The 14,738-nt window shown below is 37.9% G+C and overlaps 1 protein-coding gene across 2 annotated transcripts in view; it reads left to right on the top strand.

Annotated features, from left to right (window-relative positions):
• The window catches only part of LOC126188008 (ras GTPase-activating-like protein IQGAP1), a 334,889-nt gene that overhangs the window by 190,731 nt on the left and 129,420 nt on the right, over positions 1-14,738 (top strand). For both annotated transcript variants that reach the window (XM_049929428.1, XM_049929435.1), the window contains exon 19: positions 10,859-11,023. In XM_049929428.1, coding sequence (XP_049785385.1) covers positions 10,859-11,023 — 165 coding nt within the window. The remainder of the gene's footprint in view (positions 1-10,858; positions 11,024-14,738) is intronic.

Below are 14,738 nucleotides of genomic sequence, written 5' to 3'. Positions count from 1 at the left end.
TATGTTGTTGAATGCTTTCTCCAGGTTGATAGAGCTTATGAATGTGTCTCGATTTTTCTTCAGTCTTGCTTCCATTATCAGCCACAATGTCAGAAATGCCTCTCTGCTGCCTTACCTTCCTCAAGTCAGATTGATCATAAACGTAAGATCCTCAATTTTGTCTTCCATTCTTATGTTTATTATTCTTGTCAGCAGCTTGGGTGCATGAACAGCGAAGCTGGTCGAGCGATAGTTCTTGCAGTTATATGTCCTTGCTATCTTGGGAATTGTGTTGTTTGTTGTTGTGGTCTTCAGTCCTGAGACTGGTTTGATGCAGCTCTCCATGCTACTCTATCCTGTGCAAGCCTCTTCATCTCCCAGTACCTACTGCAGCCTACATCCTTCTGAACCTGCGTAGTGTATTCATCCCTTTGTCTCCCTCTACGATTTTTTACCCTCCACGCTTCCCTCCGATACTAAATTGGGGATTCCTTGATGCCTCAGAAAGTGTCCTATCAATTGATCCCTTCTTCTAGTGAAGTTGTGCCACAAATTATTCTTCTCCCCAACTCTGTTCAGTACCACCTCATTAGTTACGTGATATACCCATCTAATCTTCGGCATTCTTCTGTAGCGCCACATTTTGAAAGCTTCTATTCACTTCTTGTCCATGTTTCACTTCCGTACATTTTGTAGCACTCCATACAATTACTTTCAGAAAAGTCTTCCTGACACTTAAATCTATACTCGATGTTAACAAATTTCTCTTCTTCAGAAATGCTTTCCTTGCCACTGCCAGTCTACATTTGATATCCTCTCTGCTTTGACCATCATCAGTTATTTTGCTCCCCAAATAGCAAAACTCTTCTACTACTTTAAGGGTCTCATTTCCTTATCTGATTCCCTCAACATCACCTGATTAATGTGACTACATTCCATTATCCTCATTTTGTTTTTGTTGATGTTCATCTTATACCCTCCTTTCAAGACACTGTCCATTCCGTTCAACTTCTCTTCCAAGTCCTTTGCTGTCTCTGACAGAATTACAATGTCATCAGCGAACCTCAAAGTTTTTATTTCTTCTCCATGGATTCTAATACCTACTCCGAACTTTTCTTTTGTTTCCTTTACTGCTTGCTCAATATACAGATTGAATAGTATAGGGGAGAGGCTACAGCCCTCTCTCACCCCCTTCCCAACCGCTGCTTCCCTTTCATGTCCCTCGACTCTTATAACTGCCATCTGGTTTCTGTACAAATTGTAAATAGCCTTTTGCTCCCTGTATTTTACCCCTGCCACCTTCAGAATTTGAAAAAGAGTATTCCAGTCAACATTGTCAAAAGCTTTCTCTAAGTCTACAAATGCTGGAAACGTAGGTTTGCCTTTCCTTAATCTTTCTTCTAAGATAAGTCGTAGGGTCATTATTGCCTCACGTGTTCCAACATTTCTACGGAATCCAAACTGATCTTCCCCGAGGTCGGCTTCTACTAGTTTTTCCATTCGTCTATAAAGAATTCGCATTAGTATTTTGCAGCCATGACTTATTAAACTGATGGTTCAGTAATTTTCACATCTGTCAACACCTGCTTTCTTTGGGATTGGAATTATTATATTCTTCTTGAAGTCTGAGGGAATTTCACCTGTCTCATACATCTTGCTCACCAGATGGTAGAGTTTTGTCAGGACTGGCTCTCCCAAGGCTGTCAGTAGTTCTAATGAAATGTTGTCTATTCCCGGGGCCTTGTTTCGACTTAGGTCTTTCAGTGCTCTGTCAAACTCTTCACGCAGTATCGTATCTCCCATTTCATCTTCATCTACATCCTCTTCCATTTCCATAATATTGTCCTCAAGTACATTGCCCTTGTATAGACCCTCTATATACTCCTTCCACCTTTCTGCTTTCCTTTCTTTGCTTAGAACTGGGTTTCCATCTGAGCTCTTGATATTCATGCAAGTGGTTCTCTTTTCACCTAAGGTCTCTTTAATTTTCCTGTAGGCACTATCTATCTTACCCCTCATGAGATGAGCCTCTACATCCTTACATTTGTCCTCTAGCCATCCCTGCTTAGCCACTTTGCACTTTCTGTCGATCTCATTTTTGAGACGTTTGTATTCCTTTTTGCCTGCTTCATTTGCTGCATTTTTGTATTTTCTCCTTTCATCAATTAAATTCAGTATCTCTTCTGTTACCCAAGGATTTCTACTAGCCCTCGTCTTTTTACCTACTTGATCCTCTGCTGCCTTCACTATTTCATTCCTCAAAGCTACCCATTCTTCTTCTACTATATTTCTTTCCCCTGTTCCTGTCAATTGTTCCCTTATGCTCTCCGTGAAACTCTGTACAACCTCTGGTTCTTTCAGTTTACCCAGGTCCCATCTCCTTAAATTCCCACCTTTTTGCAGTTTCTTCAGTTTTAATCTACAATTCATAACCAATAGATTATGGTCAGTGTCCACAGCTGCCCCTGGAAAGGTTTTACAATTTAAAATCTGGTTCCTAAATCTCTGTCTTGCCATTATATAATCTATCTGAAACCTTTTAGTATCTCCAGGGTTCTTCCATGGATACAACTTTCTTTAATGATTCTTGAAGCAAGTGTTAGCTATGATTAAGTTATGCTCTGTGCAAAATTCTACCAGGCGGCTTCCTCTTTCATTTCTTAGCCCCAATCCATATTCACGTACTACGTTTCCTTCTCTTCCTTTTCCTACTGTCGAATTCCAGTCACCCATGACTATTAAATTTTCATCTCCCTTCACTACCTGAATAATTTATTTTATCTCATCATACATATCATCAATTTCTTCATATCTGCTGAGCTAGTTGGCATATAAACTTGTACTACTGTAGTAGATGTGGGCTTCATGTCTATCTTGGCCACAATAATGCGTTCACTATGCTGTTTGTAGTATCTTGCCCGCACTCCTGTTTTTTTATTCATTATTAAACCTACTCCTGCATTACCCCTATATTATTTTGTATTTATAACCCTGTATTCACGTGACCAAAAGTCTTGTTCCTCCTGCCATCGAACTTCACTAATTCCCACTATATCTAACTTTAACCTATCCATTTCCCTTTTTAAATTTTCTAACCTACCTGCCCGATTAAGGGATCTGATATTCCATGCTCCGATCTGTAGAATGCCAGTTTTCTTTCTCCTGAATTGTGTGGATGATTTTCTGAAAGTGTAATGGTACATCTCCAGTCTCATATTCTACACATCAACATGAACAGTCGTTTTGTTGCCAATTCCCCCCAATGATTTTTGAAATTCTCATGGAATCTTATCTATCCATTCTGCTTTACTTTATCATAAGTCGTCCAAAGCTCTTTTAAATTCTGATTGTAATGTGGGATCACCTAACTCTTTCCTGTCAATTCCTGTTTCTTCTTCTACCACATCATTCTCATAGAGGACTTCAGTGTACTCTTTCCACCTATCTGCTCTCCCACATGCATTTAACAAAGAAATTCCCATCACACTCTTAATGTTAACGCCCTTGCATTTAATTCCATTGAAAGTTGTTTTGACTTTTCTACATGCTGAGTCAGTCCTTCCAACAATCATTTATTTTTTGATTTCATCACTTTTTTCATGCAGACATTTTGCCTTAGCTTCACTGATATTCCTATTTATTTCATTCCTAATGAATTGTATTTCTGTATTCCTGAATTTCTGTGAACATTTTGTTCTTCTTTCTTTTGTTCATAAACTGAAGTATTTCTTCTGTTACCCATCTTTCCCCCCCCCCCCTTCTTGTGCCTATGTTTTTCTTTCCAGCGTTTGTGCTTGCCTTCTTTAGAGATGTCTATTTCTCTTCAACTGACCTACCAACCTAACTATTCATTATTGCATTATCTATAGCCTCAGAGAAATTCGTGTCTCTCTTCATTCCTTAGTACTTCTATATCCCACTTATTTCTACATTGATTCTTCCTGACTGTCTCTTAAACTTCAGCCCTCTCTTCATCATCACTGAATTGAACAGAGTATTCACCATTACAAGCTGAAATTTATTGCATATCTTAGTCTTTCTTCTCTCTCATTCATACTACCAAGCCCATATTATGCCGTAACCCCTTCATCTACTCCTACTACTGCATTCCAATCCTCCGTTACTGTTATATTTTTATTTTCCTTTATGTACTGAATTATCTGTTCAGTATGCCTGAACTATTGTCACTGTTGGTTGGGTGTTGATTCTGATGGGAACACCCTTAGCACGGATCTGTGCATAGTAACTCTCTCTTTGCCCCACCTTTGTATTCATAACACATTCTCCCCCTTGGCAGGTCTCTGGAGATCCGAACAGGAGACTAGTCTGGAATCTTTTGCCAATGGAGAGATCATCATGACACTTTTTCAGTTACAGGCCACATGCCCTATGGATACACATTATGTGTCTTAAATGCAGTGGTTTCCTTTGCCTTCTGCATCCTCATGCCGTTGATCATTGCTGAGTCTTCTGTCTTTTGGGGGCAATTTCCCACATCAAGGGCTGGAGAGTGCCCTGAACATCTGCCCACTGCTGTGCACTCTTTTACAAGGCCATTGGCAGAACTGACTTGTTATGCCAGAAGTATTTGGCCGTCATTGCTGATGATTTTTATTCAAAATTTAAGCAGTGGTGAGGTTCAGACCTCACTTAAGGCTACTTTTCTAAAATGCTTCATCTACTATCAGTACCAGTCATTATAATATGGCTCAGTAGATCAGCACATATATTAACAGTAAATAGGTGTCTTGTATGCTGCCTATTTTTACAGTGTCCGTACTCAAAAGATTACTTTGTAATTGGATGTGGGTCACAACATAGGTATGTGACTCCTTCAGTCGAATAGGTAGCAGTGTGGGATTTTTCAGGTCTTTGCAATCTGAGTGGCTTTGTACAAGGGAATAAGTCAATAACAGGGTGTAGCTGAGGTTTGTCAGGTCTCTGTGGTTGGAGACAGAACAGAGTTAGGTATCAGACTAGGGAGGTAGAAATGGAGGAACGAGCTTTTGGGTTCGTAATTTGGTCTGATTTTATTACTTCTTCCTGAGTTTACCTGAACATGTTGAAGAGCACACACCCTGAGTCATAATTTCAGTGAGCGTAGAACGTGGAGGAGGCTTACTAGAGACTCAAATTACTAGAACAGATAGCCTGCCTTGTCTATCACTTGCACTCGAATCATGAAAATGAGCCAGTTCTTATTGTTCAAATTGAACTCTCAAGTTCCGTTACACATCATATTGTAAGTGACAATCAGTCATAGTCATGATAGGCTAACTACCCACAGTCCAGAGGTGCATACAGGCAAGAACCCAAGTCCTTCTTAGTGTACATGCTTAATTGAATATTCTTTCATTCACAAAATTTACTGCTGTCGACTGATGGACACACAAGGCTTGTCTGTTGGGAAGAATTCTCAGACTGTTGAACTCTGTCCTGCTTGTCAACTGGTAGCCTCTTTATACTGTGTTGGGGCTGTTTGTTTGTAGATGGTACGTGACTGCGTCGCATTTTTACTTGCAATTTGGAATCAGCCAGATTGAAATTGCTGGTTTATTAATGCTTGCGACCTCCTATTGGTCTAGGGAATACGTCAAGCACTGTACATCTCCATCAAGGTTTCCAGGCTCCACTTGTTAAATTTCTTACCAAGATGATGACTTTGTTGGTAATCCCTTCATGATTCTTTCATTATGGTTAAGAAACTTGAGAGAACCTTAAAGTGTCGAAGATCCTTCTGACAAATAGTGGCAGTGTGTGCTTGGTGCTTATACAAAGATGATGGGAGAGTTTAATTTGGAGTTTCATTTATTTTATTTTTAGAAATAAATTCAAAAATATTTAGTGCATCTGTCTGATCAGATTGGGCATATTCGCCTTCCAAATCTGTAGATTAGATTAGACTTTTTTTTAATACTTGTTCCACAGGTCATGAACTTTGTGATGATTTGGAATATGTCAGTTTAATAAAAAGTATCTTTACATAACATAATTAAATTTTCTTAGTAATTGTAAAATTACTGATTATGTCAAAAAATTCATCATTCAGAAATTCATTTAAGTCATTTTTAAATGCTTGTTGGTTATCTTTTTTTGTGCTATTTAGTAAATGATCAAAGACTTAAGTGGCAGCGTGAGTCATCCCTTTCTTTGTTGCAGTTAGATTTTACCCAGAATAGTAACGATTAGTCTTTCTCCTATTGTTGTAGCTATGGTATTGCTTTTGAATTTGGATTTGTTATTAATAACAAAATTTCGTATGTGAATGTCTATGTATTGTGAAGCTTCTGTGAGTATCCTAGTTCCTTAAATAAATGTCTGCAAGATGTTCTTAGCTGAGCTCGAGCTATTATTTTGATTACACACTTTTGTATAATGAATATTTTTTTCCCTTAGTGATGGATTACCACAAAATATGATGCCATGCAAAAGCAGTGAATGAAAATAGACACAGTAAGCTAATTTACTGATATTATCATCACCAAATTTGCAGTAGCCTGAATTCAAACATTTCAGCAGATCATGAACGTGGTCCCTCCAGTTCCATCTCCTATCAGTGCATTTATCCAATTATTTTAAAGGTCTCCCTTAGCTACAGACTTCTGCTCAAAGTATATATTTATTAATTGTGTTATGCCATTTACCAAACAGAACTTTATATACTGTGTTTTGTCAAAATTTGCTGAGAGTCATTTGCAAAGAATCACTTATAATTTTCTGAAAGACGTTATTTACAATTTCCTCAGCTAGTTTATGTTTGTTGGGTGTAATTACCATACTTGTTACATCAGCGAAAAGAATTAGCTTTGCATCTTTGTGAATATAGAGTGGCAAGTAAATAATAATAATAATAATAATAATAATAATAATAATAATACACACACCAAAAAAGGTTTTGATCATCTCAGTTCCCAGAACTCCTGAAGATATATGTTGACTGTGGATACTGTATCACAGACACAGTCCCTTTGACAATTCAGAGATTTCACTAAACTTGCCCAAAGATGTAAAAAAACCATGCATAAGCAGCCCCTATTAGACGGAGGGGGTCCGACAGCCAATCAGTTCCAGTAATTCCGCCAGGAAAGAGTTACATGATTCGTCTTTTCTGTAGTACAACCATGTTTAGACAGTCAATACCACAGTTCGAACACATCTGCATTGTTACTTTGTGCCGGGAAGAGCTCTCAACAAGGGAAGTGTCCAGGCATCTCAGGCATCTCGGAGTGAACCAATGTGATGTTGTTCGTACATGGGGGAGATACAGCGAGACAGGAACTGTTGGTGACATGCCTCGCTCAGGCCACCCAAAGGGTACTACTGCAGTGCATGACCACTACCAACGGATTATGGCTCAGGAACCCTGACAGCAATGCCACCATGATGAATAATGCTTTTCGTGCAGCCACAGGACATCGTGTTACAACTCAAATTGTGCATAATAGCCTGCATGATGCACAACTTCACTCCCAAAGTCCATGGCAAGGTCCATATTTGCAACCATGACACCATGCAGCATGGTACACATGGGCCCAACAACATGCCATTGACCACTCAGGATTGGCATCACGTTCTCTTCATCGATGAGTGTCGCATATGCCTTCAACCAGACAATCATAGGAGACGTGTTTCGAGGCAACCCGGTCAGGCTGAACACCTTTGGTGGTCACGGAAGGCACCATAATGGCTGAACGATATGTGAATGTCGTTCTCCAACTGACACTGCAACCATATCGGCAGCTTATTGGAGAGGCATTTGTTTTCATGGACGACAATCTGCGCTCTCATCATGCACATCTTGTGAATTACTTCCTTCAGGATAACGACATCGCTCGAGTAGTGTGGCCAGCATGTTCTCCAGACATGAACCCTATCAAACATACCTGGGATAGTTTGAAACGGGCTGTTTATGGACGATGTGACCCACCAACCACTCTGAGGGATCTACGCCGAATCACTGTTGAAGAGTAGGACAATCTGGACCAACAGTGACTTGATGAACTTGTGGATAGTATGCCATGACGAATACAGGCATGCATCAGTGCAAGAGGACGTGCTACCGGTTATTAGAGGTACCAATGTTTATAGAAATCTAGATCACCACCTCCAAAGGTCTCGCTGTATGGTGGTACAAAATGCAATGTGTGATTTTCATGAACATTAAAAAGGGTGGAAATGTTGTTTATGTTTGATCTCTACTGCAATTTTCGGTACAGGTGATGCAAAAAAATTTTTGATGTGTGTAGTAGTAATAATAATAATAATAATAATAATAATAATAATAATAATAATAATAACAATAAGAAGAAGAAGAAGGAGGAGAAGAAGAAGACTGAACCCTGTGGGAACACATTCTTGATACCTCCCCAGTTTGAGGGATCTGCTGATTTCTGTACATTGTGTGAACTGTTTATTTCAACCTTCTGCACTCTGATAGTTGTACAAATTAAGAGAGTTGTGCACTGTCCCACTCATGCCACAACACTTACGCTTATACTGAAAAATTCTATGATGTACGCAATTGAAGGCTTTAAGAGATCACAAAGGATCCCAGTGGTTGATGTTCACTTATTCAGAGCATTTAATATTTGATCAGTGAAAGCATATATAGCATTTTCTGTTGAAAACCTTTCTGAAAAACAACTTAACATTTTGTTAGAACTTTATTTTTACAAATATATGAAGCTATGATCTCATCATTCGTAGGGGTGGGGGAGATAAAAAATCCTTGAGCTGGCGCTTCACTTGAGGAGGAGAGCAAAGCTCTAAGGAAGCTCATAAAGGATTTTAACTAATCAGTTAGCTAAAAATTTTAATATTTTACTGAATTTTGGTGAAAAATTACCAGCTATTCAATGTGCATCTTCTATTAAAACGTGCACTATTCGACATACATTCACAATGACTGACTTTAACCCTTGCTTGGTGTCTGTTTTTTATTTATTTATTTATTTTTTTGGACAGCAAGGCTCTTTAAACTAAAAAGAAACAGTTTTAACATGGACATAGGGTTCTAATCCTCCCAATATGCTTATTATAGACTCTACCCTTTCCAAAAATTAATTCATTATCACCTCTCTTTATTGTAATGGGGCAAAATATTTATGGTTATGTCGCAGTTCTTAGTATAATAATTTGAAATTTTTTGGATGGGATCAGAAAATACCCCAGGTCTATAATACGTGATTTTGAATGCTATATTTCAGCTTTATTATGAAAATAAAAACTTTGCAATAAGGCACCTTCTCAGCCAGCATTTGTGTGTCCATTGTTGTAACCAATTTATGGGAAATACATACACATGCATGTTTGAACAAATTCACAGTTAGGAATTGTGTTTTGTTGGAGTGAGATGTGGTATTATATTTTATTTTTTAATGGGCCATGATACACGCTTCGAAAGGGGCTACAGGCTCGAGCTGGTTTTAACAGATACATGTGAGTGTGGTGGTGATGATGATGATAATGAATCAGCTTTTGGAAATGGGTATGATAGTGGTGCTGATGTAGATGTGACAGGAAGTTATACAGGTTGTAGATGACATGGATGTTAATGAATGTGAAGAATATAACAACAGTGTTTAGGAAACTAGTGCACCTATTCTTGCACCTAGAAGTGGACATATAACATATTATGTAATACTACCTGATGTGTGCAAGCAGGCTTCCAGGAGTATAATAAGTGAAATTAACCCCCCCCCCCCCCCCCCACCATCACCACCACCACACGCACACACGCACGCGCGCACACACACACACACACACACACACACACACACACACACACACACACACAACTATTGTCTCCAGGCACTAAAGACATTGCTATACTAGTGGTTGGGCAGACTTGCATCAGGATAATTCTCCACTGTCTTTGGTGTCTTATGGGGACCACACTAAAATATATTGCTACTGCTGTCAGCATAAAAGAGGTACCACGTGCTTCTGGCTTGGTGTATCTAATATAGTTCTTTGCACACGAATATTGCATCTGGATTCTTTGGACTTGTGATGTCTGCTGCAGAATCACAACCACCTACTAGCATCACAAAAGGAAGTGGTGCAGTGGTTAGCACACTGAACTTGCATTCAGAAGGATGGCAGTTCAGATCCGCCTTTGGCCATCCAAATTTAAGTTTTCCGTGGTTTCCCTAAATCACTCTAGGCAAATGCCAGGATGGCTCCTTTGAAAGGGCATGGCCAATTTCCTTCTGCATGCTTAACAAAACAATCTGAGGTTGTGCTCTGTCTGTAATGGCCTCATTGTTGATAAGACATTATACTCTGATCTTTGTTCCTTCATTCCTTCACAACAGTGGCAGCCAATTTTGTGCTATGCAAGCAGATTTTGCTTGTGCTGTAAACAGTTCAGTTTCCACAACAGACACTTGTTTTGACTTCATAAGAGAGATTCAAATTAGAAATTAATTTTTAAGTTGGCTTCCCAAACACCAACCACAACTCCTGCCTCCCTATATGCTCTATAGGATTGATAGCAGATAGTGTGGAGGACCACATACACATCCTCATGTCTGTGGTTGTTCCTCAAACAATTCTTTCACAATTCATCTTGCTGAAGAGACAGGGCTGTGGAGGCTAACAAATGTATGCATATGACCAGACAGTAAGTACTTCAATTTGCTTAGAATTGTCTTGAGCTTAGAATGTGAGTTGTAACTATTGTATTTCCAATGCAGGTACAGTGTTCATGGCCACTAGGCAAAACTGATCATGGCAGTAAATCATTGTTACAGCTGCTGTTGAAATCTTAATTTCTATCCACTTCTACGATTGAGGAAAGGTGTTGTATTCATTCATGATAAAATTCTTATCTATTTCCTGCTCCTTTGTTCAGTGCTAAGAGTAACTGTTTTTCTAGGAGAAACTTGTGGTGAAAATCCAAGCATTTTGGCGTGGTTGTCTTGCTCGTCGGGCGTTTTTGTCTCTTGCTCATGAGGCACAGCCATCATTTTGTGCAGTTCGTCATTTTGCAAAGTTACTGAAGGATGGCGTAGATGACTATGAACAAGAGCTACTGATGCAGGTAAGGCTATTTTATTGTTATTATTACCAAAGTTGTTGACCTACTAGGTCACCATATTGTCTAGAAGACAGGCCAGAGAAAATCAAGTGCAGAAATGTTAAATTTAAATAAAGACATATAGGCCGATCAGTACTTGCCTTTAAAACACACATTTATTTGTACAGATGATTAATCCCCATTACCTTCCTCCACACACATGGTCTGTTCATGAAGGGAAATCCCAAGTAGACAGTTGAGTTATATGCTAATATAGTTCAGGGAGACCTTTCTGTTGATCTCATGAGCATCTAATATGTAGTTCCCACCAGAGAAAAGAATAGGCCACCTCGAATGATTATGGAAGAATGGAAGGAAATGTGTGTCTCTAAATGTCAAAGAAAGAAAATATAAATGAGATAATTGTTAACTGCAGAATAATTTAAGATAAACTGCTAAAATTACTCTCAAAAGTAATGCTCACATATCACTGCTTTGAGCCAAGTTTCCGTTCCTTGTTCTAGATAGCAGCAAAATCTCTTAATTCTAGATGGAATATCATTTATTTTCTATGCATAACACATACTTTTTCATACATGGACAGTGCCAACAAATCAGCATTAATGCCTTCTCTACTCTACAATTGTACTGTTTGAGGCGTTCCTACCATAACTACTACTTGAATGGTTCACTGGTGCTGTGTCAGGTGATACTGTGTAAACTGCAGAATATTTCCACAATACATCTGCTCATCATCTTCAGAAGCAAATGTCCCATTGCCATCAGACACATCATCTGTGAACCATTCAAGCAACTATTCTACAATTTTTTAAATTCACGCAGTAGGACACTTATTCACTTTATATGCAATTGTATTTATTACTAGGACCATTGTTGCTGACATTATCTTTTTCGTTAGTTCCGAATTACACATGCATTTATGGATAAACTATTGCATAAATCACTTTTTAAAAAATCTTCAGTCAGCATATTCTTAATACCGTTTTGTTGCAAATTGTGGGAAACAACTTCTTCAACATGAGCTTTTGGTATTGTCATGAATCTTTTGTTAACAATATGGAAATCAGTCTTGTACATCATGTTGTGGTTGTGAATATGCATGTTCCTATTTGTGACCTCAGTGTTGTGTGTGTGTTTTTTCTTTTCTTCCCCCCCCCCTCCCCCTCCAAGGTAACGTAATGGCTTATAGAATATACATGACACATATTGTGAGAACATTAATTCTTGTAAATAGTTTTTTTACAATCAGTTCTGGATCTTACTTTTGCCATGATTCCCAAGGCTCTCTTCTGCAATATTAAAATCATTCTTATATTATTTTGACAAGTCCTTCTTGCACTTATTACATAAGATAAGAAATGATGTGCTAATCCAAAATATACATTTCTTAGCCTTTCAGCATTAAAATATGGTGATAATGTCCTTAATACATATAGATTGTTACTTTTTGCAGACATGATCAGCCTGCTGCTTCCATGAGATTCTCATCTATGTATAAACCCAGAAAAGCCCCTTGATAGAATCTTATTATTCTCAATTTTTTTCCCTATTCGAACCACGTGGCTTAAAGGAATTGTAGTTGTTTTTTTCCATTATATATAATTTACATATACTGGTTTCTACCTTTTAAATTTGTTTTTAATAGTTGCGTAAGTATTCCAGTGACACCACTCGTCACAGTATTTGAAAGTGTGTGCCATGATGTACTCAGTTGAAAGCTTAGGAGAGGGTCAAGAATACACTTGCTTCCTGGAATTTTTCATGTGTTTTCTCCAGTTTGTAATGATCAAATTGCACTACTGCTGACATTGTACTCCAGCCACTTCTGAAATCATGCTTTAAATCGCATAAGATGTGTCAGGATTGTTGTAACAATCCAAGAAGCTTTTTATCATTTTCTCTGCCTTTTTTTTGTGAAAGACTTCAACTACAGACAGTTTCACCTTCTTGAACACAGTTAATTATATGAACTAATGGTTTTACTAACTCATGTTTACATTTCTTTGGTACAGATGGAGAAATCTCACCTGATTTTTCTGGATTTCTGATTCTGAGGCTAGCAATAAGCTGCAGAATGTCATTAGTACCTGCTGCAGGTAGTGTACTACAATTCTTTGGATCAGGGGTATTATATGTAGATTGTTCATCCTATTTCATCCAGATATCACTTTCAGCAGTATCTGTAAAGTAAGCACTAAAAATATTGCTACTTGGAAATGGACCAGAAATGTCGTCATGGTTCACGCACATGCTACATTATTAATTTCAGTTTCTGTTGCATTATTTCTGATTTGATTTACGATTCACCAGAAAGACTTTGAAGTGTTATCTGACCCTTGTATCTGTTGATTCATTCTTTCTTCTGTTCATCTCCTGACTACTTTGTAGAAATGATACTTGCACTGCTTATAGAGTGATTTACATAACTCAGAGTTAAAAGTTTTATGTATGATATATGTTTCATTTTTTTAGTCCTTTGGTTTTTAACATCTAATGGCACTGGCTTTTATTTTAAAGGTGAATTTTTATTGATTTTTCACTTTTTCAGTTGCATGGTGTCGTTTATTTTTTCAATGGGGTGGCACCATTAGTGCCCAGCCAAAACATCATAGCACAAGCTCCATTTAACTTTGAACTCAATGGCAGTCTTTACTGACTCCCAAGATTCTTGGCATACACTGTGTCTTAGTATAGCAGTATTGTTTGCATATAATATTCTCTTGTGTTTGTAATTTTACTTGGTTTGTGTCAAGTATTACATTTTAACACTAAAATCTCACCTAAATGAACTGAAAGGTGACCATTTACAGAATCTGCTGAGATGATGTGGCCATAACATAATTTGTTGAACTACTTTGTGTGTTAGCTATGAGTATTCTAGCTGGTACTAGTTCAAGTAGATCTTCAGCCCCATAGGTAAAATACAATCTGTAAAATGTTTGCCCTCCTGACAGTCACGTGATGAGATTTACCATTCTGTACATAACACTAGTTTACTCATAACTTCCTCAAATGATTTCAGGAATGTATCAAAATTTTTGGAGGGTGATCTGTGTAATCCATAAACCGTGTATCTACAACAAAGAATTAAACAAACCTAAAAACAAATCAGAGCATTGCAGTTTTGTACTCTTTGTCAACACAGAACTTGTTTACCCACAATATTTTTCTGTGGTTGTTATAAGTTGACTTTTCTCGGGTAAATGGCAATACTAATAGGGCCATAAAAATTTAAGGTACCAGTGCAATCTACACAAAATATTCAACTGTGACAGGGAAAATGTTAATTATGTGTGGCATACACTCAGCAGTGTTGCAGAGTGTACAGTAATCGTTGATATAAATGCTTCTAAATCTAGATTGCATTCCAGACTTTGAGAAAGACTGAATTTCGTTTTATAAATTAGAAGAAGAGGATGAGAGGATTTTTCAGAAATATGTAAGAAGACAGAAGGCTGGTGATGTAGCTGTAGAAAATGACATTTCTTTATCTCCATTGTCCCCCCCCCCCCCCAAATATATCTCTCTCTCTCTCTCTCTCTCTCTCTCTCTATATATATATATATATATATATATATATATATATATATATATATATATATATATATATATATGGTTATAATAGAAGGAAACATTCCACGAAGGAAAAATATACCTAAAAACAAAGATGATGTGACTTACCAAATGAAAGTGCTGGCAGGTCGACAGACACACAAAC

The sequence above is a fragment of the Schistocerca cancellata genome, chromosome 1 (genome assembly GCF_023864275.1).
Source record: "Schistocerca cancellata isolate TAMUIC-IGC-003103 chromosome 1, iqSchCanc2.1, whole genome shotgun sequence".
NCBI classification, from domain to species: domain Eukaryota; kingdom Metazoa; phylum Arthropoda; class Insecta; order Orthoptera; family Acrididae; genus Schistocerca; species Schistocerca cancellata.
Note: the sequence above shows the minus strand (reverse complement) of the source record. Positions and strands in the feature narration are given on the sequence as shown.